This window comes from Mobula hypostoma, chromosome 16 (genome assembly GCF_963921235.1).
Source record: "Mobula hypostoma chromosome 16, sMobHyp1.1, whole genome shotgun sequence".
In the NCBI taxonomy this organism is placed as follows: domain Eukaryota; kingdom Metazoa; phylum Chordata; class Chondrichthyes; order Myliobatiformes; family Myliobatidae; genus Mobula; species Mobula hypostoma.
Window position 1 is genome coordinate 56,073,902 of NC_086112.1, and position 27,697 is coordinate 56,101,598.

Genomic DNA, 27,697 nt, shown 5'->3' on the forward strand with positions numbered 1-27,697 from the left:
CTAGGCAGGGATTGATTTCACAAACACTGCATTTTGATTCCAGCTCCGCTCACTTGCGGACCAGATGATTTCAGATGTGGTAGCAGTGACTGTGTCCATCAAAGTAAACTGTGTAATGGATTTAGAGACTGCCCTGATGGTAGTGATGAAACCATCTGCAAGAGTGGTAGGTTGCTAATTCACTAAAGTATCAGCTAATGTTTAAGTTTATTAATCGCTTGAGATTTAGATAATCTCTTACCTTTAGATTGCACAGGATCAAATGACTTCAGATGTCAAAGTGGAGAATGCATAGATATGTTTCAAGTGTGTGATCGACATCAAGACTGCAAGGACTGGAGTGATGAACCCTCTAAAGGATGTAGTAAGTACTTTAAAATCTAAGCAACACACACAAAATGTCAGAGGAACTCAGCAAGCCAGGCAGCATTTATGGAAAAGAGTAAATAGTTGACATTTTGGGCCGAGACCCTTCTTCATGACTGGAAAGGAAGTGGGAAGGCACCAGCATAAAAAGTGGGGGAAGGGGGAAGAGGATAGCTAGGAGGTGATAGGTGAAGCCATGTGGATGGGAAAGGTAAAGGAGAGGAAGCAATCTGACAGGAGTGGAGAGTGGATCATAGGAGAAAGGGAAGGAGATAGAGCACCAGGGGAGGTTGCAGAGTATCCAAGCATTAACACACACAAAATGCTGGAGGAACGCAGCAGGTTAGGCAGCATCTATGGAAAAGACTAAACATTTCGTGTTTTGGGCCAAGACTCTGCACAAGAAAAAATGAAATCAGAATAATAAAGTGGGGGAAGGGGAAGGAGTACAAAGTGTTACGTTACCCTGTAACTGGGATGCCAAACCAGCAGAAATGTAACGCTAGTTGGAGTCTGGATTACTAGGAACTAATAAAGTTTTATTAAAGACATAAGAAATATAGTATTTTATATATATATATATATATATATATATATATATACACACACACACACATACATAATTTGGTTCAGGCAGACCTTTGTGTCTTCTAATCCCCACTGTGGTCACCGACTGTGACTCCTCCATTCTGGATATGATCGTTCTTCTGCGGTGAACCCGGCACCCAGGCAAGGGCAGCCACACACCCCAGGTTCCCACCGATCGTACCTTTACACCCTGTGAGCCTCTGGTCGGTTCCCGTGAACCGGTCCTCCAACCTCCCACCAACTTGTGGGGGTACACTGCTCTTTCCAGGGTCTCATGGTGTGTCGCGTGCCTTAGCAAATCTGCTCTTTTTATCCCCCTGCTGGGGTATCACCTGTCCATCAGACTTCAAACAGTTCAGGTTCAAAGCAACCGGTCTGTCAATATTCTGAATTGTGTTTCTTTTCTGTTAATCCCTCTCTTCTCTCTTATTAGCATTTTGAATGTTTCTCCATTGTCTTTCTTATCTCTCTCATTAGCATCAATCGTCCGATAGCTTTGCTTGGCGTCACAAAGGTGATAGGTGAAACCAGGGTGGGGGTGGGGGAGGGGTAAGTACAGAGTAGGAAGTCAGTTGGTGAAAGAGATAATGGGCTAGAGAAGGGGGAATCTGATAGGAAATGGTAGAAGACAATGGAAGAAAGGGAAAGGTGAAAGAGAGGGTAGGGCAATTACCAGAAGTATCTCTTCCCAGCTCTTCATTTCACCCGTTCCCCTCCCACTCCCAGATTCATCTATCACCATCTGCCTTGTACATCCACCCCTCCCCCACCCTCATACTGTTCAGACATTTGCCTTTTTGCTCCCCCCAGCCCTGGTGAAGGGTCTCGGCGGAAATGTCAGCTCTTTTCCGTGGATGCTGCCTAGCCGGCCGAGTTCCTCCAGAATTTTGTGTGAACAATGTTGGATACTCTCCAACCTCCCCCTGATGCCCCTCCTCCTTCTCTTTCTCCTGCAGTCCACTCTCCGCTCCTATCAGATTCCTTCCTCTCCAGCCCTTTACCTTTCCCACCCACCTGGCTTCACTTATCACCTTCTAGCTTGTCTTTCTTCCCCTCCTCCCACCTTTTTATGCTGGTGTCTTTCCCCTTCTTTTCCAGTCCTGAAGAAGGGTCTCGGCCTGAAACGCCAACTGTACTCTTTTCTATAGATACTCCCTGGCCTGCTGAGTCCCTCCGGTATTTTGTGTGTGCTGCTTGGATTGCCAACATTTGCAGATTTTCCTCGTGTTTATGGCTTTAAAATATAATCTGGAGAAAATGAGTTCAATAGGTTTCAATAGGTACATTTAATATCAGAGAAATGTATACAGTATACATCCTGAAATTCTTTTTCTTCACCAACATCTATGAAAACAGAGTTCCCCAAAGAATGAATGACAGTTAAACATTAGAACCCCAAAGCCCCCCCAGCTCTCCCCTCCCACGCACAAGCAGCAGCAAAGCAACGACCCCTCCCCAACTTACCCCACCAGCAAAAATGCATCGGCACACCCCACCGAGCACTCAGGTGTGCAGCAAAGCATCAATAAAGACACAGACTTCCAGTACCCCAAAGACTACACGTTCACCTGGTAATTTGGCATACCACAGGCTCTCGCTCTCCCTAATGATGGAAAAAGAGGTGTCCCCGTTTCACAGCAAGAGGCGAGACATAACAAGCAACTCGCTGATTTACGATGTTTAAAGTCTGTTGCGTCGCTTTTTCCGAATTCTGTACCCAAAGAACTCGGGTCTCTGGGCACCCAGCCAGCTCGCTGCTTACGATCTTCCACTTCCCACAACGCATCTGGCAGTGACACCGGCCTTGAATCCGCCCAGCTCCAGAGCCATGAAAATCCGGCACTCTGAAGGCACGCTAGTCTTCCAGGCCGCATCCTTGGCCTTTCGAAAAGCGAATGGTTGTGAGGCCCTGGGAGTGGGTCCCGTTTCTGCAAAGAACCAAAGTCAGCGTGCAACTCCAGGTCAGGATCTTCAAGGAAAAAAAATATCAAAGATAGAAGTAGAATTCTTTCCAGAGATGCAAGCAAAGGAGTTGCCGTTAGGCACCATCCTCCTTCTAATATTTGGTTTGGCTGAATTGATTACCTTACTAGTTATGTAACTTTAACGAATTTCTACCACAATAACGTAGCGGTTCACGTGACGCTATTATATGTCAGGGCATTCCAGAGTTCAGTCTGCCACCATTCTGTAGGGAGTCTCTCTGTATCTCCCAGTGGAATGCATGGGTTTTCTCCTGAGTCCTCTGGTTTCCTCCCACAGTCCAAAGACGTGCCAGCTAGGTTAGTTGATCATTGTAAATTTTCCCGTGATTAGGTTAGGGTTAATCGGGTTTGTCAGCGGTTGCTGGGGCGGTGTGGCTTGAAGGGCCAGAAGGGCCCCCCCTGTGCTGTATGGTAAAATAAATGTAATTTCTACTGATGCTGAAATTCGCATGCAATAACTTGTGAAAAGTCTACTGTAAATGCACATCGCGTTAGGAGCAAGTGTATAGTTACTTGGCTTTCTTGTTCCTACAGATGTAAATGAATGTTTAATGAACAATGGAGGTTGTTCTCATATCTGCATCGATCTACTAATTGGGTACAAATGTGGATGTCCTGCAGGATTTCAGCTAGCTGAAAGGGACTGTGTAGGTAGGTTGAGTTTCTAAGCAGGTTATGGCAGAATCGACCAGCAAAAAAAAATGAAATGGTTTTTTACTTTTCTTCAGATATTGATGAATGTCAAAATCTTGCAACATGTAGTCAAATTTGCATCAATTTGGAAGGAAGTTACAAATGTGAATGTCACCAAGGATATCAAATGGATCCAGCCACTGGGATTTGCAAAGCAGTTGGCAAGTACAACTTAAACCCATCATTTAAGTAGCTTTAAAACTTAAAAACATTTAAACAATATGTAAATTTATCATTATAATTTGCTTTTAGCTATTGATACTTAACCAGATGTGAATAATGTGTTTACACCAGTAGTCCAGTTCTGTGTAGTGCAATTTGTGTTGGTGCTGTTTTAATCCATGGACTTAAAGTAACAGATCGGTAATGCCATGTTCCACGAGGCATTCTCGTATTTCCTCCCACAAGTGTACGTGGAGGAGTCAAAATCTATCTTAAACAATTTTCCTTGAAAAGGACAAATTTTGGTAACTGGTTTTCAGGGAAATCAGAATGAGCAGGAAATGGTACATGCCTAAATGCACTTTCTGCAACAGAAGAAAGTTGCAGGAAGTCATTCACGTTTTGAACTTTGATTATGTAGTTCACTAGGACTGACCCAGTCTTACTAAATAAACTTATTAACCTCAGGTTTGTACTGAAATTTGTAGCTTAGTGTCAGAAATTCCTAAATTACTCCTTGTACTGAAGGTAGATTAACATTATTAAACAAGAAAGATATTGATTTCTGATTTTGGGAGTGGAGTAAGGACAATATCTGGTATACTTGAGATGGTGTACTATAAACTGAGTAGCCTTGACTACTAGACAAAATGCTATTTAACCTATTCCTAATGGGCTTGTCTGGTTATTGGCTTGTATTGGTTCCAGATTTGGTTCTTCTGGGTCAATTATTTCTAATAATCCACAGGGAAAGAGCCATATTTGATCTTCACAAATCACCATGACATCAGGAAGCTAGGTCTGCATCACCAAAAGTACACACAGTTGGCAGTGCAGCTGAGAAATGCTGTAGCGCTGGATGCTGATATTGCAGGGCAGATACTTTTCTGGGCTGACGTGGGTCAGCGGGCTATCTTCAGGTAACTAAACCACTGAATCCAAAACTAACACTGCAACTTGTCTTCCAAAATATAGAACCGGCAAGTGGATCAGTCTGAATGAATGAAACACTGTTTAATGTGTAATGGGTGTTGAATTTCAGATTAATTTAATTTTATCCTTAACACTAATGTTTTGATTTTCAAGTACAGAAATTAAATTGGGTATAAGCCACAACATCAACTTTGGAGTATCCACAATTTGCTGAATTATATCAGACACCTTGTGCTGTAGACAAAACAATTGTGTTCATGTATTGAATATATTCTGATTTGGTGCAATGTATGTAAATTATTTATTGCTGTTTTAGTGCATCCATCAGCAGAGTTGGTGTTTCCAAGGTCCTCAAGGAGATAGACTTCCCTATAGCAATTGCTGTGGACTGGGTTTACAAGCACCTGTACTGGACTGACCGTGGTACAAAGACAATATCTGCAGCCTCATTTGATGGAAGCAAAAGATTGACCCTCATTGATACTGACTTGAAGGAGCCAGGTTCTGTTGCAGTTGATCCACTATCAGGGTACAGACTTTTTCCTCAATTTATGCTTGTACATACAGTACAACATGCAATAATGTTTATACACGAATATTTTTGTCTACTGGATTTTTTTTAACTACATCGACCTCTACTCTGCATTGATCAGTGTAGAACTAGATTCATGCAAAAGTGGGGAAGGCGTGAATATCCTCTTGAAATATATTAAAGTCAGAAACCATAGAGCCAGAATTTGTTTCCTCAAATGCAAATCTGCCTGAAATGGGCTTTTGAAAAGCTTAACCTGCTTTTTACTGTTCATTAGCCATACGATAAACTGATATCTTCACTTGAGTGTTTCCACTTCCAAATTGTAGGTCACAGTAATAGTGTAACATAAGTGTTTGTTAAGACGGATAAACCTACTGATGTTGCCAACAGTACAAATCAGTGTTCACACCATATAGCAAAAAAATAATGGGAAGCTATATGATTAGAGAGCTTTTAAAAACCAATAAATTGCAACTAAAGCAAAAAGGAGAGAAAAGATTTAAAATGAATTAAGATAGCCAATAACATATAAGAGGGTATCAAAATGTTTATTTTCAGATACAAGTAAAAGAAAGGGAAGAGTAGACACTGGATCAGTGTAAAAATGACACTGGAGACGTAGTAATGGGGGAACAGGAAATGGTGGATGAACTGAATAATGTTTTGGATCATTCTACACTCAGTATGCTGGAAGTTGAGCGTCTGGGGGAAATGGTGAGTGTAGTCACTATTACCAAGGAGGTGCTTCAGATGCTGAAAGTTCTGAAGGTAGATGTCACCTGGACCAGATGGACTGCACCCCAGGTTTTAAAAGAAAAAAACTGAAGAGATTGTGGAGGCAGTAGCAGTGATAGTCATTGAAAAGTACAACACAGAAATAGGCCCTTTGGCCCATTTAGTCCATGATGAACCATTTAAACTGCCTACTCCCATCGACCTGCACTGGGACCATAGTTAAAGTTTTCACCTTTCACCCTTAACCCATGACCTCTTAATATACTCCAACCCAACCTCAGTGGAAAAAGCCTACTTGCATTTACCCTATCTGTACCCCTCAATTTTTATATACCCCTATCAAATCTCTTCTCAATCTATGTACATTCTAAGGATAAAATTCCTAACCTATTCCATCTTCCCATGTAACTCGGGTATTTCAGACCCAGCAACATCTTTGTAAATTTTCTCTGTACTCTTTCAAACTTATCGACATCTTTCTGGTAGGCAGGTGACCAAAATTGCACACAAAACTCCAAATTAGGCCTCATCAATGCCTTATACAACTTCAACATAACATCCCATCTCCTGTACTCAATAGTTTGATTTATGAAGGCCAATTCGCCAAAACCTTTATAACCCTTTCAACCTGCAACACCACTTTCAATAAATTATGGACCTGTGTTCCCAGATCTGTTTGTTTTACTGCCCATGGTTTTGCAAAAATCACTAGGTTCTCAGATGTTTCCAGAAGGCTAATGGCTGGTTCTTCGCTTGTGAAGATCAGGAGGGAAGAAGAGTCCTCAGAAGTAACAGCATGATCGTTGGTGACTGTAGACGCCAATTTTGGATCTGCAGATTCTGGAGCAGTAGGGACGTGGGAACATGCTGGGATGTGGGCGGTTGGGTAGTAGGATCCTTCTTGCGTTTCCTCTTCTCTTCAGAATTCCTCAAAATTCTTGGCTGCTCTGTGAATCATTGTTCTCCAGTGGTCTCTGTCTCAAACCAGCTGCTCCCACTCATTGACCTCGATATCTGCCTGAGAGAGTTGATGCTTAAGTTGGTTTTTGTACCTCTTGTGCGGGGCACCATGATCTCTCCTGGCCTGAGAGAGTACGCCTTTCGATAACCTGGGGATGTCCATGCTAGCACGTGACCTGGCCAGCGGAGCTGCCTGAGCAGCAAAGTGGCTTCAGTGGTTGGAAGTTGAGCCTTCTCCAGGACCTCACTGTTGGAGACACGTTCCTGCCAGATGATACCCATGATGGGGCTGAACCAGTGCTGATGGAAGTGCGCGAGCAGCCAGATTTGCTCACAGTACAAGACCCAGGCTTCAGAGCCGTATAGTGGGGTTGTGATGACAGCTGCCCTGTATACCTGGATTTTTGTGGACTGGCACAGCTGCTGGTCCTTCCACATGTGTTTCTGGAGGCTCCTGAAGGCACTGCTGGCTCTGGTGAGTCGATTATCAATGTCCCTTACTATCGTAGTGTTGTTGGAGATAACGCTTCCCCACCCCCATAATCCCACAAAAGCATTTCAATACAAGAACAGTAAACAGTGCTAGTCATTAGAGATTGGAAATGCAGGGGCAGGCTGTCAACCACTACCTCCAGAGCCCCCCAGAGTCACAATGCCCCCACTCAAGGAGTCAGCCGTCCCCGGCAATCCCAGAGTCCATAGCAAAGTCCAAATGTCCTGGTGGGTGTCGACAGTGCCGCCTGTTTGTGTGAGGCAAGAGGCAGGGCACCCGGAGTGTCATCTCCTTCCCTCAGCCTTGCTGGGATAGTGGTGGCCAAGGGCTGACACAGTGCCAGCTGGTCCCAGTGTAGCATGACTGCCTTCAGCCGCTCAGGCAACCGCACCCGATATACCACATCGGAGATGTGGTCAAGCACCTCCCCCAGCACCTTCCAATGGTTTCCAATCCTGGGGGATAGTCTTTTCTTCCGGGAGGGGCAGTAGGTCCTTGCTGGGGCCCCCACCATGTACTGCTGCATCGCCACCCTAGACTGGGGGCCTGTCCCCTTCCAGGACGTGCAAGTGGGGCAGCAGTGCACGGACAGCTCGGGGTCCTGCCAGTGCCCAGGCCAATAGAAGCATTTGCACAGCCTGCCCAATGCCTTTGCTACCCTGAAATGGACGAGCCCCCACCTGCCCAAGCACCAACTGCAGCACCGTGGCACGGAGCCCCTGGGCCCCGGGGGGCCACCAGCTGCACGATCTGTCACCATCGGACAAATGCTACTGCCCGTCACGCACCTCCAGCATTTCCCACTGCGAGTATAGGGCCTTGGTCTCTGGATCCAGGGCGGAGACCTCTGCCCACTCCGGCCGTCGTCCCACAGTCAGCCATCCCCTCACCCGGGCCAGCACGGGATCGCTCACCTGTTCACTGTGCAGCTGCTGGTCCATGGTGGGGAGGTCGTCGCCGGCTGTCACCTGAAGCGCCGTCGCCGTCGCTTGCCTGTGGTTCAGCTGAGTTGTGTTGGGCCACTGCTGGGTGTGCTGCACTGCCGCGGGCCTCTGTGAAACCGGCGGTGGTTGCTACCCCCTGCTGGATCCGCTTCCTGGAACTGCCCTGCTGGAGAGCCATGGCTTCGGCACCGAGGCGGAGTGTTGCTCCAGACACATCCACACAGGCCCCCAGCGGGACGGGCCCAGCCCAAGGATGCAGGACTCTCGGATGTCGGCGAGCCACACCTCGTGCCCCCCACAGTGATGAGCAGCCTCCTCTTCCCTTGCATCGCTGCACAGTCGCCGGTGACCGTAGCCAGCTGGACCACCTTCGTCGTCCTCCCAGGCTGGTCCGTGCTGGGGAGAACACCGGGACTGATGATGGTGATGGTTGACCCTGACCCCGTGTCCACCAGCGCACGGCATCCGACGCCCTCCACCACGCAGTCCACATATAAGCCTTGCTCTTCACCCAAACGGCCCACCCGGAGGGGCGACGACAGAGGGATTCTGCTGGAGGGTGATGAATCTGTAGAATTCATTGCCACAGATGGCTGTGGAAGCCAAGTCATTGGGTGTTATTTAAAGCAAAGGTTGATAAGTTCTTGATTAGTAAGGGTTTCAAAGATTACAAGGGGAAGCAGGATAATGACATTGAACGGAAAATAAACAGCCATCATTGAATGGCAGACCATATGCAATAGGCCGGATGGCCTAATTGTGCTCCTCTGACTTGTGGTCCTTTCAAAGTTCAAAGTACATTTATTATCAAAGTATGTGTACGCACTACAACTTTGAGAATCATCTTACAGGCAGTCACAAAACAAAGAAATCCGAAAAGAACCCATTAAAAAAAGATCAAAAGATCCACTATCAAACTTCTATTGTGCAGAGAGAAGGAAAATTGTGCAAACAATAACTGTAAGTAGGTAGCATTCAGAACTGAGTTTTTGCAAGAAAACACGAAGCCAGGCATCAACTGCAGCTGGAGCAGGCCACAGACTCAGTTCATCATAAACCTAAGTAAACGTCACGGTACCACAGACGCGTGCGCTAGGCTTCACTGCACACAGAGCAGGCCGCAGCCTCAGTTCAGCACAGAGCTGAGTAAACATCGTGGAGCAGCGAGCAGAGCTAGCTCATCTCTCACTTCCAGTCCTGACACCCTGACCTTTTCAATCTGCCTGGTGCTTAAATCACCCAAACATCGCGTCATTCCTCACTCTCAGACAGCCCTGGGGCCTGGACTCTGCTGCCATGGTTCAGCCTGTACCCAACCTTCCAAATTCGGCCCGGTGCTTAAAACGATCAGACATTAGGGCTTTCCTCGCTGTTGCCTTTGCCTCCGCTTGCCAGCCTTGTCTCTGCACACCTCTCCATTGTTAGTGGTGATTATTATTAACAAAGTCATTAGTAAGGTGTTTAATAGGTTTCTTTGTTTTGCATTTTGCCACTGATGAGTAGTTGCTGGGCATCACCAGTGCCATCTTCAACTGGTCTTACAGTCCTGTGGCGTTTTAAAAAAAAAAGTCACAAATTTAAAAGGCAATTCTTCGTAATTGTTTAGATTCCACTTTCTCTGGTGGTAGAAGCAGTATTTTTACGCTTTGAATGTACAGTAGGTATTTGGTTAGTATGAAAAATGATCTTATTAGAACGCACCAGTGGTGGAGTAGCCAGCTCCTAATGTGGTGTATGCAAGTGAGTCGAAGTGAGGGGAGCCTTTCCGAATTTGATGGCTTGGTGTTTCAGTGTAGCTCCATCCACTTGCTGTTTTCTAGGTTTGTTTACTGGTCAGACTGTGGTGAATCAGCAAAGATAGAAAGAGCAGGGATGAATGGTGATAATCGACAGCTCCTGGTTACCAAGGAGATTGAGTGGCCAAATGGCATTGCACTCGGTAAGTACCTCTATGAAACCATTTTGAGTTTTGAAACATGGCAGTGAATCTCAACTGATGTGCTCTTGTTACCCCGACCCCAGATCTTGTGAAAGGTCGCCTTTATTGGGTTGACTCCAAGCTTCATACGTTGTCAAGCATTGACCTAAGAGGTCAGGACAGAATCACGGTGCTGCATTCGCATGAATTCCTTGTTCATCCTTTGGCACTTTCCATTTTTCAAGTAAGTTTGAATGTTAGAAATCTGCAGAAAAAAATGGATTGAGAGGCATAATTTTGTAACGTGTACAAAATGTCTATGTACAACTTTTAGAAAGCTTCTGAGCTTCAAACCTAGCTGTGCAATTGAAACAACATCTCTACGTGATGTGTGAATCATCTTTCTGCAAACCATGGATTTTGTTCTATAGATGGAACAATAGCAAACTAAGTTTGATTGGGTTACATTGCTGTAATCACACTGGCTGGTTAGCTTTCCATTGGTGAAGATGTTTATTTTATTTATTTATTGAGATACAGTGTGGAACAGGCCCTTCGAGCTATGCCACCCAGCAATCCCCTGATATAACCCTAGCCTATTCATCAGCAATTTACAATGACCAATTAACCTACCAACTGGTATGACTTTGGACTGTGGGAGGAAACTGGAGCACCTGAAGGAAATCCACATAGTCATGGAGAGATTGTACAAATTCCTTCCTGGCAGCGACAGGAATTGAACCTGAGTCACCTGTACTGGAAAGCATTGTGCTAACCACTACGCTACTGTGCTGCTCTTCCATGTCAATGTGTGCATTGACATTGTGGTATTTGGTTGGTAGAACGTTACTTTCAAAATCCCAAAGCCAGGAAATGCCATATTTTGGATGCTAAGTTGGAATATTTCAAAGGCCACACTTTTCCAGACCGGGGTCAAGACTTTACAGTAACATTGCTAATGTTACATTCTTTTACAGAGAAAGCATGATTACTGAACTGAGATAACCAGAGCCCAGTGTTTCCGTTCTAGATCTTGCAAGATTTGTTTCAAAGGCTAATTTTAATCTTTTCAAGAATGTGCAATTTTGACTTCAGGTTTGGAAACTATTTCTCAGTGAAGATATTTGCATTTTGTAGTTTCTAGGCAGAAATGTTGTGACTGCATGGTGCTTCAAGTTGTTGGATTATCTGTTATACAAGAAACACCAGTACCACATTCTTATTTGGATGAAATCTCCCTAGAATAGCACGGCAGCCTGGTTCCTCCAGATGTGAACACTTTTTTTACTAATTGGTGGCCACTCCACTATTTTGGGACCTGAGTGTTCTGATATTGTTCTGCATATTTACATGATTGCATGAATTTATACCTGTTGCCCACAAAAACGTGTGGTTATTAGGGGTCACCTGACAACTTAAATAAAGCATCCCATCTGGATGTATCGTGGCTTGGTATGGCAATTGCTCTGCCTGAGACCACAAGAAATTGCAGAGTTGTGGACACACCACATCAAACAGACTAGCCTCCTCTCCATGGACTATGTCTACACTTCTCACTGCCCCAGGAAAGTAGCCAATGGCCCCACCTATCCCAGACATTTTCTCTTCTCCCCTCTCCCATCAGACAGCAAAGGCAAGAACCAGAAAGCAAGTACCCAGGCTCAAGGACAGCACTGTTATGATACTATTGAATGGTTCCCTAGCATCATAAGATGGACCTTTGACCTCCTAGTCTACCTCTTTATGACCTTGCATCTTATTGTCTGCCTGCACTGCACTGTCTCTGTCACTACAACACTTTATTCCACATTGTTATTTTCCCTTTTACTGCCTCAAGGCACTGTTGTAATCAGATGATCTGTATGGGTGGTATGAAAGTAATTGTTCACTGTACCCTAATACATGTGACAGTGATCCAATTCCAAAATATCTGCTCCAGGATAGTGTGTTTTGGATTGACGGGATGAACGAAGCCATCTATAAAGCCAACAAGTTCAGTGGAGAAGATCTTACAACTGTGATCTCTAATCTGGATAGACCTCAAGATCTTATTGTCTATCATGAATTAATGCAACCATCAGGCAAGTTTTTAATTTCATACCCAAAATGAGAATTGATACTTCGATTTTTGAGTAGTTTAGGGAAGTCATCTTTTGGCCCACATAATACTGCTGTCCTAATTTGTCAAATTTTATTGCTTCTTAGATATGGATCTGCAAGAGTACATGTTCCTTTTTATTTTAGTACTGGTTATAAACAACAATAGGCATGCGCAATATCATTTGCTAATATAGTGTTGAATTGGAAATGAATTGACTTGAGTTAGTCAAATATTACATATCATCTGTTACAACCAACAATAAGCTTCCTGAAATATTGGAGCTAGTATCAGTAGCTAATAATATTGAAGATTGAAAATGTAAGATTCAGTTTGCTATATATTGTAAATCTAAGTGATCGATTGATCTTGCTTTACAGGAAGAAACTGGTGTAAAGTGGAGTCAAAAAATACCCCTTGTGAATACATGTGCATGCCTGCACCTCAAATTAGCAGTAATTCAGAAAAATCAACCTGTATGTGTCCTTCTGGAATGAAGCTGGAAAATGGACGATACTGTAGAAAAGGTATATCAGTAATTTATTGACAACTGAAGATTTAACCTGACCTTAGAGGGTGCTTGTTCCTTACCAAGAGGTTGTTGGTATGATATCTACTTGTGATAATTAGAACTCTTATCCACGTCTTGTTTAACAGGCTCATGTTTTGCTGTTCTTGTTGCTAATTTATACTAAATGTCCTCTTCCTGTGTATCATCAGAATTCCTCATTTTTGTATTCACTTGTTTATCTAGGACCCGCTTGAATTCCCTGCAAACTGCTTGCTTCCACTACTACCACTAGTAACTTACTCCAGGCACCTACCACTCTGAGTTTCCTAAAAAAAATCCACTCACATCACCTTAAAAACTAAAGCCCCGCCCCCCCACAACCAAACATGAAGCGTAACTTCTGGTACTTGACATACCTACGTACCTAGAGCAAAAGATCCTGGCTGTCTTTCCTATCTATGTTCATAACTTTGAAAACCTCCTATCAAATCCCCCCTTGTTACCTTGCATCAGGCAATGGCCCTGTTACTATTACGTAGATTACTTTGTTTCTTCACTGTAATGAGAATGTCCTATCCATATCCATAGCTAAATTTGTATGAAATATTTTGGCTTTGACTAGATTGTAATCTTAACATCTTTCAAAATAGGCAGTGAGCAAAGCTTAGGTGACATACCTATTCCATTTACTTGTGACATACCTATTCCATTTACTTGAACCTATAGCAAAAGAACCCCCTTTGACTGTAATGGGTGATTGATGTAGTCAATGGTATGGGTGTTATTGAAGGTGGATTTAACATCCTACTTTCTCTCCAGCTATTGTGAATTGCAGTTCATCTGACTTTGTGTGCCTTAGTGGACAATGTGTGCCCAATAAGTGGAAATGTGATGGCAAAGCTGATTGTGAAGATGGATCTGATGAAAATTCAGAAACCTGTTGTGAGTATTTTTCTAAGTGTAGTCCTTCCTGTAATCGAAATGCTTGATGCTTGGTTTGAGCTCTTTGTGCAGTTCAGTTTGGAACACTATTTACTTGTGTTTATTGTTTGCATGATGTTTTTTTCCCTCTGCACATTGCGTTTTTTGACTTTTTTTATGGGTTCTTTTGGGTGTCTTGTTTTGTGGCCACCTGTTAGGAAACAAATCTCAAGATTGTATAATGTATACATACTTTGATAATAAATATACTTTGAGCTGTATGTTATACTTTGGAAAATTTTAGGTTTATTTTTGTGGTCTTAAGAGCAATTTGGCAGTGATTTGCTGCCTGTGTGGTTAAATATGGTAATCAGTATTGGCTGTCAGTGCCTTAGCACAGTTTTGTAGAATTCTTGGCACAATATAACTTTAAATTTATAAGCTTTTCTCCCCTCAAAGAAAACCCTGGTGGTATTATAATGTACAAAGCCATAATGTGGGGAAGACTTCTTTTAGTAGTGAAGGCCACATTGCTGCTAACTGCAAAGTATTGATCATTGTGGTCAGTGGTACAGTACCTTGGTATGTGCCTTTTGATCACTTTCTCTGGAGGGTCAGGGGCTGAAGGATGAGCTGAGAGGATGTAAAATTGAGATGCATTGTTTAGATGGTCTTTTTCCGAGGGTAAAAAATGTCAAATACCAGTAGTTCAGATTAGGGGTGAGAGGATAGAAAGTTGTAAGGATGTGTATGGCAGGTTTTATTTTCATGTTAAGTGCCTGGAACTTGCCACCAGGGAAAGTGGTTGAAGCAGATATAATAACCATGTTAAAAATGGAACCGGACAAGAGCACTAGCAGTTATGGGAATGGAGCGGTACAGACAATGTTCAGGAAAATGGAATTAGTTTAAATTTGCATCATGGCAAAGACTTCATTTGTCAAAAGATCTGTTCTTGTGCTGCCTAGTTCTGTCCACAATACAAAGAAGGGAATCTCTCATCCAGCCAATGAAGTGATAACTGCAGCTGTAACATGTTAATGGCTTCCAATGATTAGTCAAAACATTTGGCACTGCCACGTTAAACTAATTAGATTTCGTACCTGGAAATATTGTGCACCTGATGAAAAGTCTTGGCCTGAACTGTCGACACTTTATTCCCTATCATAGATGTCCCCTGACTGCTGAGCTCCTCCAGCACATTGTGTGCAAGCTACTGTTTTGCATTAAAAATGGTAAAGTTCAAAATTCAAGTGTTAGTAAAACATTCCCTTGGCACTCCAGTGTAACATCCTGACGCTGGGGCAAATGGCCACAAGGAATTTCAGACAGTGACCAAGCTTGTTCAGAAATAGGTTTAAAAAGTTTTGTTGGAGAAATCTGGGGAGCATTTTGGTGTATTTTCCAGTTGGGTGACTGAACAAAGGCTCAAACTGGAGAGGGGTTGGAGCGAGAAGCCCACCGAACCTGGGGGTTACAATTGTGGGGGTATCGTTCTGGGATTGATTTCATTGGATGCTGTGTGATTGCCCTGAGCATTGAACCAGAGCGTTGTGTGCTTTAAAATCTGTGCTAGTACGGATGCTGTCGGAGTGTTCATCCACGGGGGTTACCGGTAACTAATGCGTGTGTGTTGAGTCGGGTAGATATTCGTACTCCGGATGAATTGTTAATTCGCCTATTAAGTACTGTTAAAATTGCGGGGCGGCTTGATAAAATAGCGGGCACAGACCTCGTTTTACTGCAGACTAGCGCTGACGTAACGGGAGTGGAGCAGATGGAATCACAAGTCGGATTTCCCATAGCTGGGGCGGAGACTTCAAAGACAAGGTTCTGAGGCGCGAGGGGAAGGAGTGGTTGGATTCGGAATGTCTAATTAGTCCCCGTCCCCCAGGGAAGAGTGAGAATTCTGAGTTAGTATCCGCCCTTGCCTCTCTGGTGAATAAATAGAAAAATGCCCAGGTCCAAAGTCCCAGCTATGGTAGACTCCGCCTATTCTTTGGAATAACACTCACCCCTAAAGGGGAAGAGGAGTATGAGATGTGGGTGGAGCAGACTTCTCAGTTGCTTGATGAGTGGCAGTGCTCTGATGACGTAAAGCGACAGAGATTGGTTGAGAGTTTGAGTGGGCAGTCTGCTGACATGGTGAGAGCCATGAAGTTCCAGTACCCCGTAGCTAAAGCTTATATGGGGGCATTGGAAAAGGCATTTGGCCTGACAGGGAGCCCAATGAAGCTCATGATGGGGTTTCAGAACATGTCAGAAGGAGAAGCTTTGTGCCTAAGTTTTTCAGCGAGAGAGGCAGCTAAATTGCTTGTGGCGCAGAGGGGTCATTCAGGTGTCTGAGGTGGATCGGTTAAGAATGGACCAGATAGCAAAGGACACCCAGTCCCAGGACCTGATTGCTTGGTCTCTGACTGTCTCGTGAGATGCCCCCACCTGCTTTTGTTCAATTGATCAGAGAAGTACGAGAGGGGGAGATTGCGTCGGAGGCGCGGGAGGCCTCAGTCAGCAGGGTACAGTCCTCGGTACTGGTCCCCTGCGGTGAAGTGACCAAGGATAGCCAGCCCCGGGGAGTGGTAGAGGAGATTGTGGCTGAGTTGAGAACTTAGATGTCTCAGCTGTTATCAGCAGGGGTGACTCCCCATATGATGGAGCTGATGGAGTTGGGGGGGTGGTTGCGGAGCTTCTAAGGGGATGAACAATGCGGAGGGCTGCGGGCAGCCAGTGTCATGCGAGAAGGAGAGTGAGCCCCCGGGCACCTCAGCAGAGAGACGCGTTGGGAAAACTTAGAGGAGACCCAGTGAGGGAACGGCCTGGTGTCTCTGGAGGAACACGTTCCCAGCAATATACCAAGGAACCCCCGAAAGCGAAAGGCCCTATTCCTGAAGGCTCAGTGGCACCATGCTCCAGTATATCGCTATGGATAGAAAGTATTTATGCTAAATCCATATTTCAACACCAGGTCGCAGGTCATGTTGCTATACTGTTTGTTTTACAACCATTATTTGATGCAGTTTCCATTGACACCATTCTGTGCACTGGAGATCTGGTGTCTTAGGTGATTATCCATACGACGGTTATTTGTCAGTGAAGCTGGAGTTTTCAGAGGCCGATGTGGGAGTGGCTTCATACATTAGTGCTGGCTTGTTTGGACCCCGTTGAGAAGGGCAGCATTTCAGTCCTGGTGGAGACCAACACTCCTCTGATGAGGAGGCTTATGGGGGCCTGCAAGGAGAAGGCTGGGGAGAGCTTTCTGGGAACATTGTCTGTGCACCCAGTGTTTCGAACTGCTTTTGGGGAAGTACATGACTGCATTGGGCTGGATACTGAATTTAGACAAGGGACTGTGTGGTTCACCCAGTCGAAGCTAATGGTGTTATGGCCCGGCAAAGTAGCGAGAGTGATGGGCACCCCCAATTTCCCAGAATGCCTGAGGGTGAGGCCCTCTTAGTAGACCCTCCGGAAACCACGAGGGGGAGTCAGGATTTCCTGCTGGGATACTGATGAGGACCGAATTGCAGAAGCCCTCAGTTGTACAGGCACACAGGATGGCAGTGATTGTCAGGAACACTACGGAGAGGAAGGTCACCTTCAAGCGGGGGTGCCCCTGGCGCATCTGTTCCCGGTGACGGTAATGTCTAGTGTCCCTGTGAGACACGCTGGGGAGAAACTATTGGAAAAGGGGGAAAGTTGACCACTGAGTCATTCAACTTCGGGGACTCCCCGGTTCCTGTGGGTTGAAAGAGGAGGTTGGTAGAGAAGATGTTGAGGCTGGAAGGTGTCATTTCTACTGATGAGTTTGAAGTGGGTTGTTCCAAGAGCACTCATCACACTATCCGGGTGACTGAGGATACCCTGTTCAGAGAGAGGTCGTGGCGACTGGTCCCTGCAGGGGTGGAAAATGTTTGGCAGTATTTGTGTAAGTTGAAGAAAGCTGGGATCATCACCAAGTCCCGAAGCCCCTATACATCCCAAATAGTAGTGGCCCAGAAGGAGAATGGGAAGGTACGGATGTGTGTGGACTATAGGACTTTGAACAGGCCTACTGTCCCTGACCAGTATATGGTCCCAGGGATTGAAGACACGCTGGCCTGTCTGAGTGGTGCGAAGTGGTTCAGTGTGCTGGATTTGAGGAGTGGATATTACCAGATCCCCATGAGTGAGGCTGACAAAGAGAAGACAGCATTTATATGTCCCTGGGATTCTTCCAATTCGAAAGGATGTCCCAGGGCATATTGGGACCCCCTGCAACCTTCCAGTGGATCATGGAGAAGATGGTGGGGGCAATGAACTTGCCTGAGGTATTGGTATATCTGGATGACCTCATAGTATTTGGATCCACCTTGAAAGAACATGAAGTGAGGCTGCTGAAGGTGCTGGGCCACCTGAAAGCTGAGGGTTAAAACTTCCCCTGGACAAGTACCAGTTCTGCAAGATGTCTGTTAGCTATGTTGGACACATAGTCTCACGGTATGGAGTAGGTACAGATCCGGCTAAGATAGAGACAGTGACTACTTGGCCAAGACCCCGGACTGTGAACACTCTGCGCTCGTTCCTCGAGTTCTGTGATTACTACCGGAGGTTCATGAAAGGCTACGCGAAAGTGAGTCACCCTTTGAATCAGCTTCTGTATGGTTACCCTCCCTTGGGGAAGAAAGGGAGGGGGAATAAAGGACAGGAGAGTGGAGAGTATCTTAGTGCATCTGAGTCCTTTGGACCAAGGTGGGATGCGAAATTTGGAGAGGCCTTTTAGTCGCTGAAGGAGATGCTGACCCAGCTGCCTGTGCTGGCTTTTGCAGACCCCCCGATTGCCGTATGTTCCACATACGGATGCCAGACTTGGGGGACGTCTTGTATGAGGATCAGGGCACCAGGTTGAGACCCGTTGCGTTTGTCAGCCAGAGTCTGTCGCCCTCTGAGAAAACCTGTCCCACACACAAATTGGAGTTTCTGGCATTGAAATGGGCTGTGGTGGATAAGTTGAGGGACTACCTCTACAGTGCCAAGTTTGAGGTGAGGACGGACAACAATCCCCTAACTTATATCCTGACCTCGGCGATACTGGATGCCACAGGCCATCGGTGGTTGGTGATGCTGTCTGCCTATGACTTCAGCCTGAAGTACCGGCCGGGAAGCAGGAACATTTATGCTGATGCTTTGTCCTGATGTGTGCATGAGGGGCTGGTCAGGGACACGAATGGGAGTGCATTCCTGCCCCAGGGGTGAAGGCCATGTGTCAATTCACTATCACGGTGAAGGCAGCCAGGAGGCAAGGGCAGGATAGAGCGGTAGATCAGTTGGGAGCTTTTGATGGTGCATTTCACTAGTTTACTGTCACCTGACTGCTCTGAAGACAAATTAGTTGCTGGAATTGAGTTCTGGGGAAGTGGCAGTGGCTCAGCAAGATGACCTGGGCATCGGTACCCTTTGGTCAGTGGACAGAAATGGAGACGAGGCTCAGGCAGAGAAGACAAAACACGCTGCGGTGCCTCTGTTACTGAGAGAATGGCCCCGGTTGGTGTTGCGCAGCCAGATCCTATATCGGATCATGTCGCCTCCGGACTGACCTCGGCGTTCCCAACTGGTTCTGCCAGAGAAGTATCGGAGGATGTGTTGAAGTCACTTCATGATGATTCTGGACATTTGGGGGTGGAAAAGTCCTATGGATTGCTCAGAGACCGGTTTTACTGGCCCCGAATGAAGTCGGAGGTTGTGGCTGAGGAACTGGTGCAGGAAGCAGGGGTTTACATTCTTGGACCATTGGGGTATGTTTCAGAATAAGGATGAATTGTACAAAAGGGACGGGTTGCACCTTAATAAGCAGGGCACCAGCATTCTGGCAGGTGGGTTTGCCTCTGCAACACGGGTGTGTTTAAACTAAGTAGTGGGGGGGAGGGGACAAACTGGAAACATAAGGATGGAGATAAAGGGAAAGTGAGAATAAGAGAAATTAAGAATGACAACAGAATCAACAGAGCAGAAAGCTCAAGAAGGGATCGTACAGTATGGCCAAGTGTAGTAGGAACTGATATGGGAGGTGAGGGGAGTAATGAATTAAAAGTATTATATATGAATGCACGGAGTATAAGAAATAAAGTGGATGAGCTTGAGGCTCAGTTGGAAATTGGTAAGTATGACGTTGTGGGAATAACAGAGACATGGCTTCAAGTGGACAGGGCCTGGGAAATGAATATTCAAGGATATACGTCCCATCGAAAGGATAGACTGATGGGCAGAGGGGGTGGGATGGCTCTGTTGGTGAGGAATGATATTCAGTCTCTTGCGAGGGGCGACATAGAATCAGGAGACATAGAGTCAGTATGGATAGAACTGAGAAATTCTAAGGGTAGAAAGACCCTAATGGGAGATATCTACAGGCCCCCAAACAGTAGTCTGGATGTAGGGTGTAAGTTGAATCAAGAGTTAAAATTGGCATGTCGCAAAGATAATGCTACAGTTGTTATGGGGGACTTCAACATGCAGGAAGACTGGAGGAATCAGGTTGGTACTGGACCCCAAGAAAGGGAGTTTGTGGAGTCCCTCCGAGATGGATTCTTAGAACAGCTTGTACTGGAGCCTACCAGAGAGAACGCAATTCTAGATTTAGTGTTGTGCAGAGAACCGGATTTGATCAGGGACCTCGAGGTAAAGGAGCCATTAGGAGGTAGTGACCATAATATGATAAGTTTTAATCTACAATTTGAGAGGGAGAAGGGAAACTCAGAAGTGTCAGTATTACAGTGGAACAAAGAGAACTATGGTGCTATGAGGGAGGAGCTGACCAAAGTTCAATGGAACAATACCCTAGCAGGGATGACAGTGGAACAGCAATGGCACATGTTTCTGGGAATAATGCGGAAGATGCAGGATCAGTTTGTTCCAAAGAGGAAGAAAGATCCTAAGGGGAGTAAGGGGATGCCGCGGCTGACAGGGGAAGTAAAGGACAGTATAAAGATATAAGAGAAGAAGTATAACAGAGCAAAGACGAGTGGGAAGCCGGAGTATTGGGAAACTTTTAAAGAGCAAGAGAAGGTAACTAAAAAGGCAATACGTGGAGAAAAAACTGAGGTATGAAAGTAAACTAGCCAAGAATAAAAAGGAGGATAGTAAAAGCTTCTTTAGGTATGTGAAAAGGAAAAAAAAATAGTTAAGACCAAAATTGGGCCCTTGAAGACAGAAACGGTTGAATTTATTGTGGGGAACTAGGAAACGGCAGATGAGTTGAACAGGTACTTTGGATCTGTCTTCACTGGGGAAGACACAAACAATCTCCCAGATATAATAGTGGCCAAAGGACCTAGGGTAATGGATGAACTGAAGGAAATTTATATTAGGCAGGAAATGGTGTTGGATAGACTGTTGGGCCTGAAGGCTGATAAGTCCCCGGGACCTGATGGCCTGCATCCCAGGGTACTTAAGGAGGTGGCTTTAGAAATCGTGGACGCATTGGTAATCATTTTCCAATGTTCTATAGATTCAGGATCAGTTCCTGTGGATTGGAGAGTGGCTAATGTTATCCCTCTCTTCAAGAAGGGAGGGAGAGAGAAAACAGGGAATTATAGACCGGTTAGTCTGACATCGGTGGTGGGAAAGATGCTGGAGTCAATTATAAAAGATGAAATTACAACACATCTGGATAGCAGTAACAGGATCGGTCTGAGTCAGCATGGATTTACGAAGGGGAAATAGTGCTTGACTAATCTTCTGGGATTTTTTGAGGATGTAACAATGAAAATGGACAAGGGAGAGCCAGTGGATGTAGTGTACCTGGACATTCAGAAAGCCTTTGATAAAGTCCCACATAGGAGATTAGTGGGTAAAATTAGGGCACATGGTATTGGGGGCAGAGTACTGACATGGTTTGAAAATTGGCTGGCTGACAGAAAACAAAGAGTAGCGATTAACAGGTCCCTTTCGGAATGGCAGGCGGGGACCAGTGTGGTACTGCAGTGTTCAGTGCTGGGACTGCAGCTGTTTACAATATATATTAATGATTTAGATGAGGGAATTAAAAGTAACATTAGCAAATTTGCCGATGACACAAACCTGGGTGGCAGTGTGAAATGTGAGGAGGATGTTATGAGAATACAGGGTGACTTGGACAGGCTGGGTGAGTGGGCGGATGCATGGCAGATGCAGTTTAATGTGGATAAATGTGAGGTTATCCACTTTGGTGGTAAGAACAGGAAGGCAGATTATTATCTAAATGGAGTCAAGTTAGGAAAAGGGGAAGGACAACGAGATCTAGGTGTTCTTGTACATCAGTCACTGAAAGCAAGCATGCAAATACAGCAGGCTGTGAAGAAAGCTAATGGCATGCTAGCCTTTATAACAAGGGGAATAAGAGTAAAGAGGTCCTTGTGCAGCTGTACAGGGCCCTGGTGAGACCACACCTGGAGTACTGTGTGCAGTTTTGGTCTCCAAATTTGAGGAAGGATATTCTTGCTATTGAGGGAGTGCAGCGTAGGTTCGCAAAGTTAATTCCTGGGATGGCGGGACTGTCATATGTCGAAAGATTGGAGTGACTGGGCTTGTAAACTCTGGAATTTAGAAGGCTGAGAGGGGATCTTATTGAAACATATACGATTATTAAGGGATTAGACACGCTGGAGGCAGGAAGCATGTTCCCGCTGCTGGGTGAGTCCAGAACCAGAGGCCACAGTTTAAGAATAAGGGGTAGGCCATTTAGAACGGAGTTGAGGAAAAGCTTTTTCACCCAGAGAGTGGTGGATGTATGGAATGCTCTGCCCCAGAAGGCTGTGGAGGCCAAGTCTCTGGATGCTTTCAAGAAAGAGATGAATAGAGCTCTTAAAGATAGCAGAATCAAAGGTTATGGGGATAAGGCAGGAACGGGATACTGATTGTGGATGATCAGCCATGATCACAGTGAATGGTGGTGCTGGCTCGAAGGGCCAAATGGCCTACTCCTGCACCTATTGTCTATTGTCTGTTGAATACTGCAAGTCATGCATTTGCTACATACAGTGGAAGACGCTGCTTACACGGGCAGCTCCCTTGTCCCTCTTGCAGAGTGTGGGGCCCCTGGACCTGGTGTGTATGGATTTCCTGTCAACAGAATGCGATGCTAGCAAGGTGGCGAATGACTTAGTCATCACAGATCACTACACCAGATATGCTCATGTTTTCCCCACCAAGGACCAGAGGGCATCCACGGTAGCCAAAGTGTTATGGGAGAAGCATTTCATTTATTATGGCCTCCCTAGGCGGATGCATAGTGATCAGGGATGGGATATCGAGAGTAGGCTCATCCATGAGTTACTGGGCATGCTTGGAGTCGAGGACCATTCCCTATTATCCGTAGGGTGATCCCCAGCCTGAGAGGTTGAATCAGACCTTGCCAGACATATTTGGAACTTTGGAGATCAGCAACAAGAGCTGGTGGAGTCAATATATTGGATATCTGGTGCACAGTTACAACTGTACCTGAAATGAAGCTACCGGATACTCGCTGTACTATCTGATGTTTGGGCGCAAGGTGAGGTTGCCCATTGACCTTTGTTTTGGGACTGACGAGGACGATGTATCACCGAAGACTTATCTGATGTCTGTGTCTGATATGAGAAGGGAGCTGAAAAGGGCTTATGAATTAACTGAGGTTGTGGCTGCCAAGCAGAATCAAGGAAATAAGAGGAGGTATGATCAAAAAGTGAGGTTCTCCCAACTCCTGCTGGGAGACCGAGTCCTCATAAGGAATTTGGGGCTACCTGGGAAGCATAAGTTGGCTATCCACTGGGCGGCTGTGCCCCATCTGGTGGAGAGTCAGATGCCAAACCTACCAGTTTTCTGGGTGAAACCAGAGGATGGGAATGGGCCTGTCAGGGTTCTGCACTGGAATCACCTTCTGCCAGTGGGACAAGAGGTGCAGGCTGACCCAGAGCCCAACCTGAAGCCTGCACCTCATAAGAGGACTCTGTAGCGAAGCAGGGCGACTGCAGAACCAACAGCAGGAGAGGGGTTAGGCCGGCCCCCACCACTGAGAGGGATACTGATTTGGAGGATGAGGACATGGAGGGGTGGTATATGCTGCCTTTTGCTAACTCCCCACTGATTGATGAAGAGACTCCCAACCACTGACTCAGGTGAAATCGGGGGGGGGGGGGGGGCGGGGGGGGGAGCTATGGGTGGACAGTCTGGGTTGCAGTGGGACCCTGCAAGGGATGAAGCTGGGCTTAGCCAAGGGACAGAGGGGTCAAATGTGCAGATGGGTATGAGTGATAGGCCGGGGGGACCTCACCCAGTACACCAGAAGTATCCCCAGTAGTGTCGGAACATTAAGAGGTATGTAACTCTTGCTTCGGCTAGCAGCTTAATATAGAGGGTGGTAGCCCCTGGCCCAGACAAACTTAAAGAACTCTCGTTTGGGTGGATGCTATGCGATGTGTCCCCTGTTATAAATCAGTACCCCGAAATAACAAACAGTACTCAATATGCGATTAAACGATTGAGCTCTATAATTCTTAATTTGACTATATGGTTAGTAAAGAAACAAAAAAAGAAAAAGGGCCCTTTCTCATGAAACAGTCTAGTGTGAAATGTTGGAACTCACTGATAAGCCGGTTGGTTGTCTACCATCGACCTCCTCCAATTGTTGCTAACCTTCGGACCCTCGCTCCAAATCCACTCTGTCCGGTGGTCTACCAACTCTCTCCATTCGCGTCTTCTCTTCTCATCTCTCCCTGGTAAAAGGCCGCGAAAATCTCTCTTCCAGACTCACAGGAAAGAATAACATTTCTCTCATTGGATAGCCCCCGCATTCCAAAATCCTGTTATCTCTAGTTATAACCCAAACATTGCTGCTACAGAGAAACTATTACATTAGTAGTGAAGCATTACAGAGAAGCCATTACAATAGCAGTGAAACCTTACAGCATGTTACAGGTAGATAGGCTGGCCTGTGTAGCACTGGGGGAACAGAGTGTGGTCCCTACTGCTTTGGGGAGCTATGTCACTGCCTTTTACACCTGGGTTGGACTTTGTGTTTTACAGGAAGGGTTGGCAGATTATCTCAACGTCATGAGGACATGACTAAATTTGGTGGGGGAAGAGTGTAACACTCTGTAAGGTTTCACTCCTAATGTAATGGTTTCTCTGTAAGGTCTCACTCCTAATGTAATGGTTTCTCTGTAGCATCAATGTTTGGGTTATGACTAGAGATAACGGGGCTTTGGAATGTGCACCATCTAATGAGAGGCGTGTAGGTTCTTTCTTGTGGGTCTGAGAGAAGGTATTTGGGGGCTTTTGTTCAGCGGAAGATGGAGAGAAGATGCCAGAATGGAGAGGTCGTAGACTGCAGGACGGAATGGACTTGGAATGGGGTCGGGAGTCAACTAGGCCTGGGGGAAATTGATAGAGAACGAACGGACAGGAAAGTTGTGAGCCCCAACGTGCGCATTAGACTGTTACATTAAAATGGGCCCTTTTCTGTTTGTTCTCTTTACTAACCCTCTAGTCAAATTAAGAAGTATAAAGCTAAATCGTTTAATTGCATATGGTTTACTGTTTGTTATTTCGTGGTACTGATTTGTAACATGAAAACATCACGCAGCATCCACATAAATGAGCTTTCATAAGTTTGGCGGGCTGGAAAGTGTCTCTCCCTAAACAAACGCAGCCCACCAAATCTGGGGTTAACAACTGCCGTTGTTCATTCAGACTTATATTCCGCAGTTTTAGAGTGAAGTTACTTCAGAGGCAAAGATGAGGCTCATTTTGGAAATGGAAGTAATAATTGCTTGTGGGTGGGGGGAAGGACTTGTTTCCATGAATAGATAGCAGGGTGTTGTTGAACATTGAAAATATTGAAGTGTTGAGTCCATTGTGCACAGCATGTGCCTAAACTACTATCTCCAGGAAATGACTAAGGAAAGATGGCCAGAAAGGGATGTGGGTGGAGAATAACGTTCCACAAGTCTTGGAATAAGATTTTCAAACCAGAAATCAGCTTTCATCAAATGTCCAGTTTTTTTTCTGCAAGAGGTAATGGATTGGCTTCTTTCCTCACTTGGAAGCTTCCTTCAGCCATTAGCACAGTTGTATAAAGCAAATTGCTTTATCTTTCTAAGGTACCTGTTCATGCACACTGACTTTATTTTAGATGCAGAACTTTGCCAAATGCATGAAATCAGCTGTGGCCCTGGATCACATCAATGTATTCCTATCTCTTGGAAGTGTGATGGGCAGAAGGACTGTGGTAATGGCAGTGATGAAGAGAACTGTGGTAAGGACTTGGAATAAAACCATGTTTGGCTTCTAATAGTGTCTTCAGAATTGTATAAATATCCCATTGAAGATCTTGAGCAATGTAAATGGTAAAGCAAATGCAGATTCTGGAAATCTGTAACAAAAAAATGGAGTGAGGCAATATTGGTGGAAAGGGAAGCAGTCGATGATTTGGCCCTTTGACGTTCCCAGAACTGGGAAAGAGTTGCTAAGTTTTAGTAGGAGAGAAGGTGGGGAAGGGATTAGCAATATTACACTCAATGCTGGAGAAATTCAGCGGACCAGACAGCATCTATAGAAGTCCTGATCAAAATCAAGTTCAAATTTAATTATCATTTTGCTGTACATGAATACAACAGAATGAAGCAGTGTTCTGCTGGTGCCAAGGTATAAAACATGGCACATGAATCAAGATAGCGAGCAAATAAAGAGTCTTGGCCCAACACTAAGACTGTTCATTTTCCTCCATAGATACTGCCTGATTTACTAAGTTCCTCCAGTACTTTGTGTGTATTGATCAAGATTTCCAGCATCAGCCGAATCTCTTATTTCTCTGATTAGCAATGTAAACAGCTTTGTTGTACTCATTGTTCTAATTGTGAAATACTCCAGGATAAAATGGCACTTTTAAAAATCATTCTAGGCATTCTCACCTGCAGTCCAACAGAGTTTATCTGCTCTGATGGCAGATGCATATCCAAGACATTTGTATGTAATGGTGAAGATGACTGTGGTGATGGAAGTGATGAAAAAGGCTGTGCTCCACATTCTTGTGGCCCACACGAATTTCACTGCAATAGTTCAGAATGTATCCCACTGAGTTGGGTATGTGATACTAATGCTGATTGTGCTGATCATTCCGATGAATCTCTGGACAAGTGCAAACACATTCATCCTCCATTGACTTGTCCTCCAAATGAAATTCAATGTGGATCAGGCGAATGCATCCATGATCATTGGTTTTGTGATGGAGATACTGACTGCAAAGATGGAAGTGATGAAATTAATTGCCGTAAGTCATTTACCTTCTTACACTACTAGTTTTTAAAAACACCAGTTCATAAGAAACTACTAGCTTAGGACTGGTGGGAAGAAAGAAATATGGGTGAGGGATGCACGTTAACGTAAACTGGCCACCATTTAATTAGACCCAACAAATATAGAAACAGGAATAGCAGTTGACCTTTGAGAATTTCCATAATCAATTACATCATCTCATTTGTACACCAACTTTATTTAATCTTTATTCCAATAGCACATTCTCTTTTAAAATCATTCTATGTCTTTTTTGAATAGAGGTTTTCTGGTTTCCATTCGTGCCTCAAATTGATTCAAAAGACATAGTTCCAGTTTTAGTTCGAGATTCCACCACCAGAAAATTCCCGTTTTATCTCTGCCTAGCCACTGTCAGTATTTTAACCTGGATTTCTAAAAGAAAATTAGCTCAATTTTATTTTGCCTTTGTTCTAGTGAGTCAGCAATATGCATCCTTCCAAGGCTGCTTGGAGGCACATAGTAAAATAGGCTGCTCAGCATATGGAAATCTTGCCTGACAAATCTGTTGAAAATTCTTTGAAGAAATAACAGGCAGGATAGGCAAAGGAGAGGCAGT

The 27,697-nt window shown here is 45.1% G+C and overlaps 1 protein-coding gene across 1 annotated transcript in view; it reads left to right on the forward strand.

Annotated features, from left to right (window-relative positions):
* LOC134357412 (low-density lipoprotein receptor-related protein 2-like) overlaps positions 1-27,697 on the forward strand; it is a 123,473-nt gene that overhangs the window by 53,553 nt on the left and 42,223 nt on the right. The window contains 13 exon segments of the mRNA XM_063068977.1: positions 44-166; positions 248-364; positions 3,474-3,590; positions 3,668-3,793; positions 4,543-4,714; positions 5,044-5,256; positions 10,215-10,333; positions 10,417-10,556; positions 12,252-12,397; positions 12,795-12,937; positions 13,741-13,863; positions 25,961-26,083; positions 26,729-27,097. Of these exon segments, the coding sequence (XP_062925047.1) occupies positions 44-166; positions 248-364; positions 3,474-3,590; positions 3,668-3,793; positions 4,543-4,714; positions 5,044-5,256; positions 10,215-10,333; positions 10,417-10,556; positions 12,252-12,397; positions 12,795-12,937; positions 13,741-13,863; positions 25,961-26,083; positions 26,729-27,097 (2,031 nt within the window).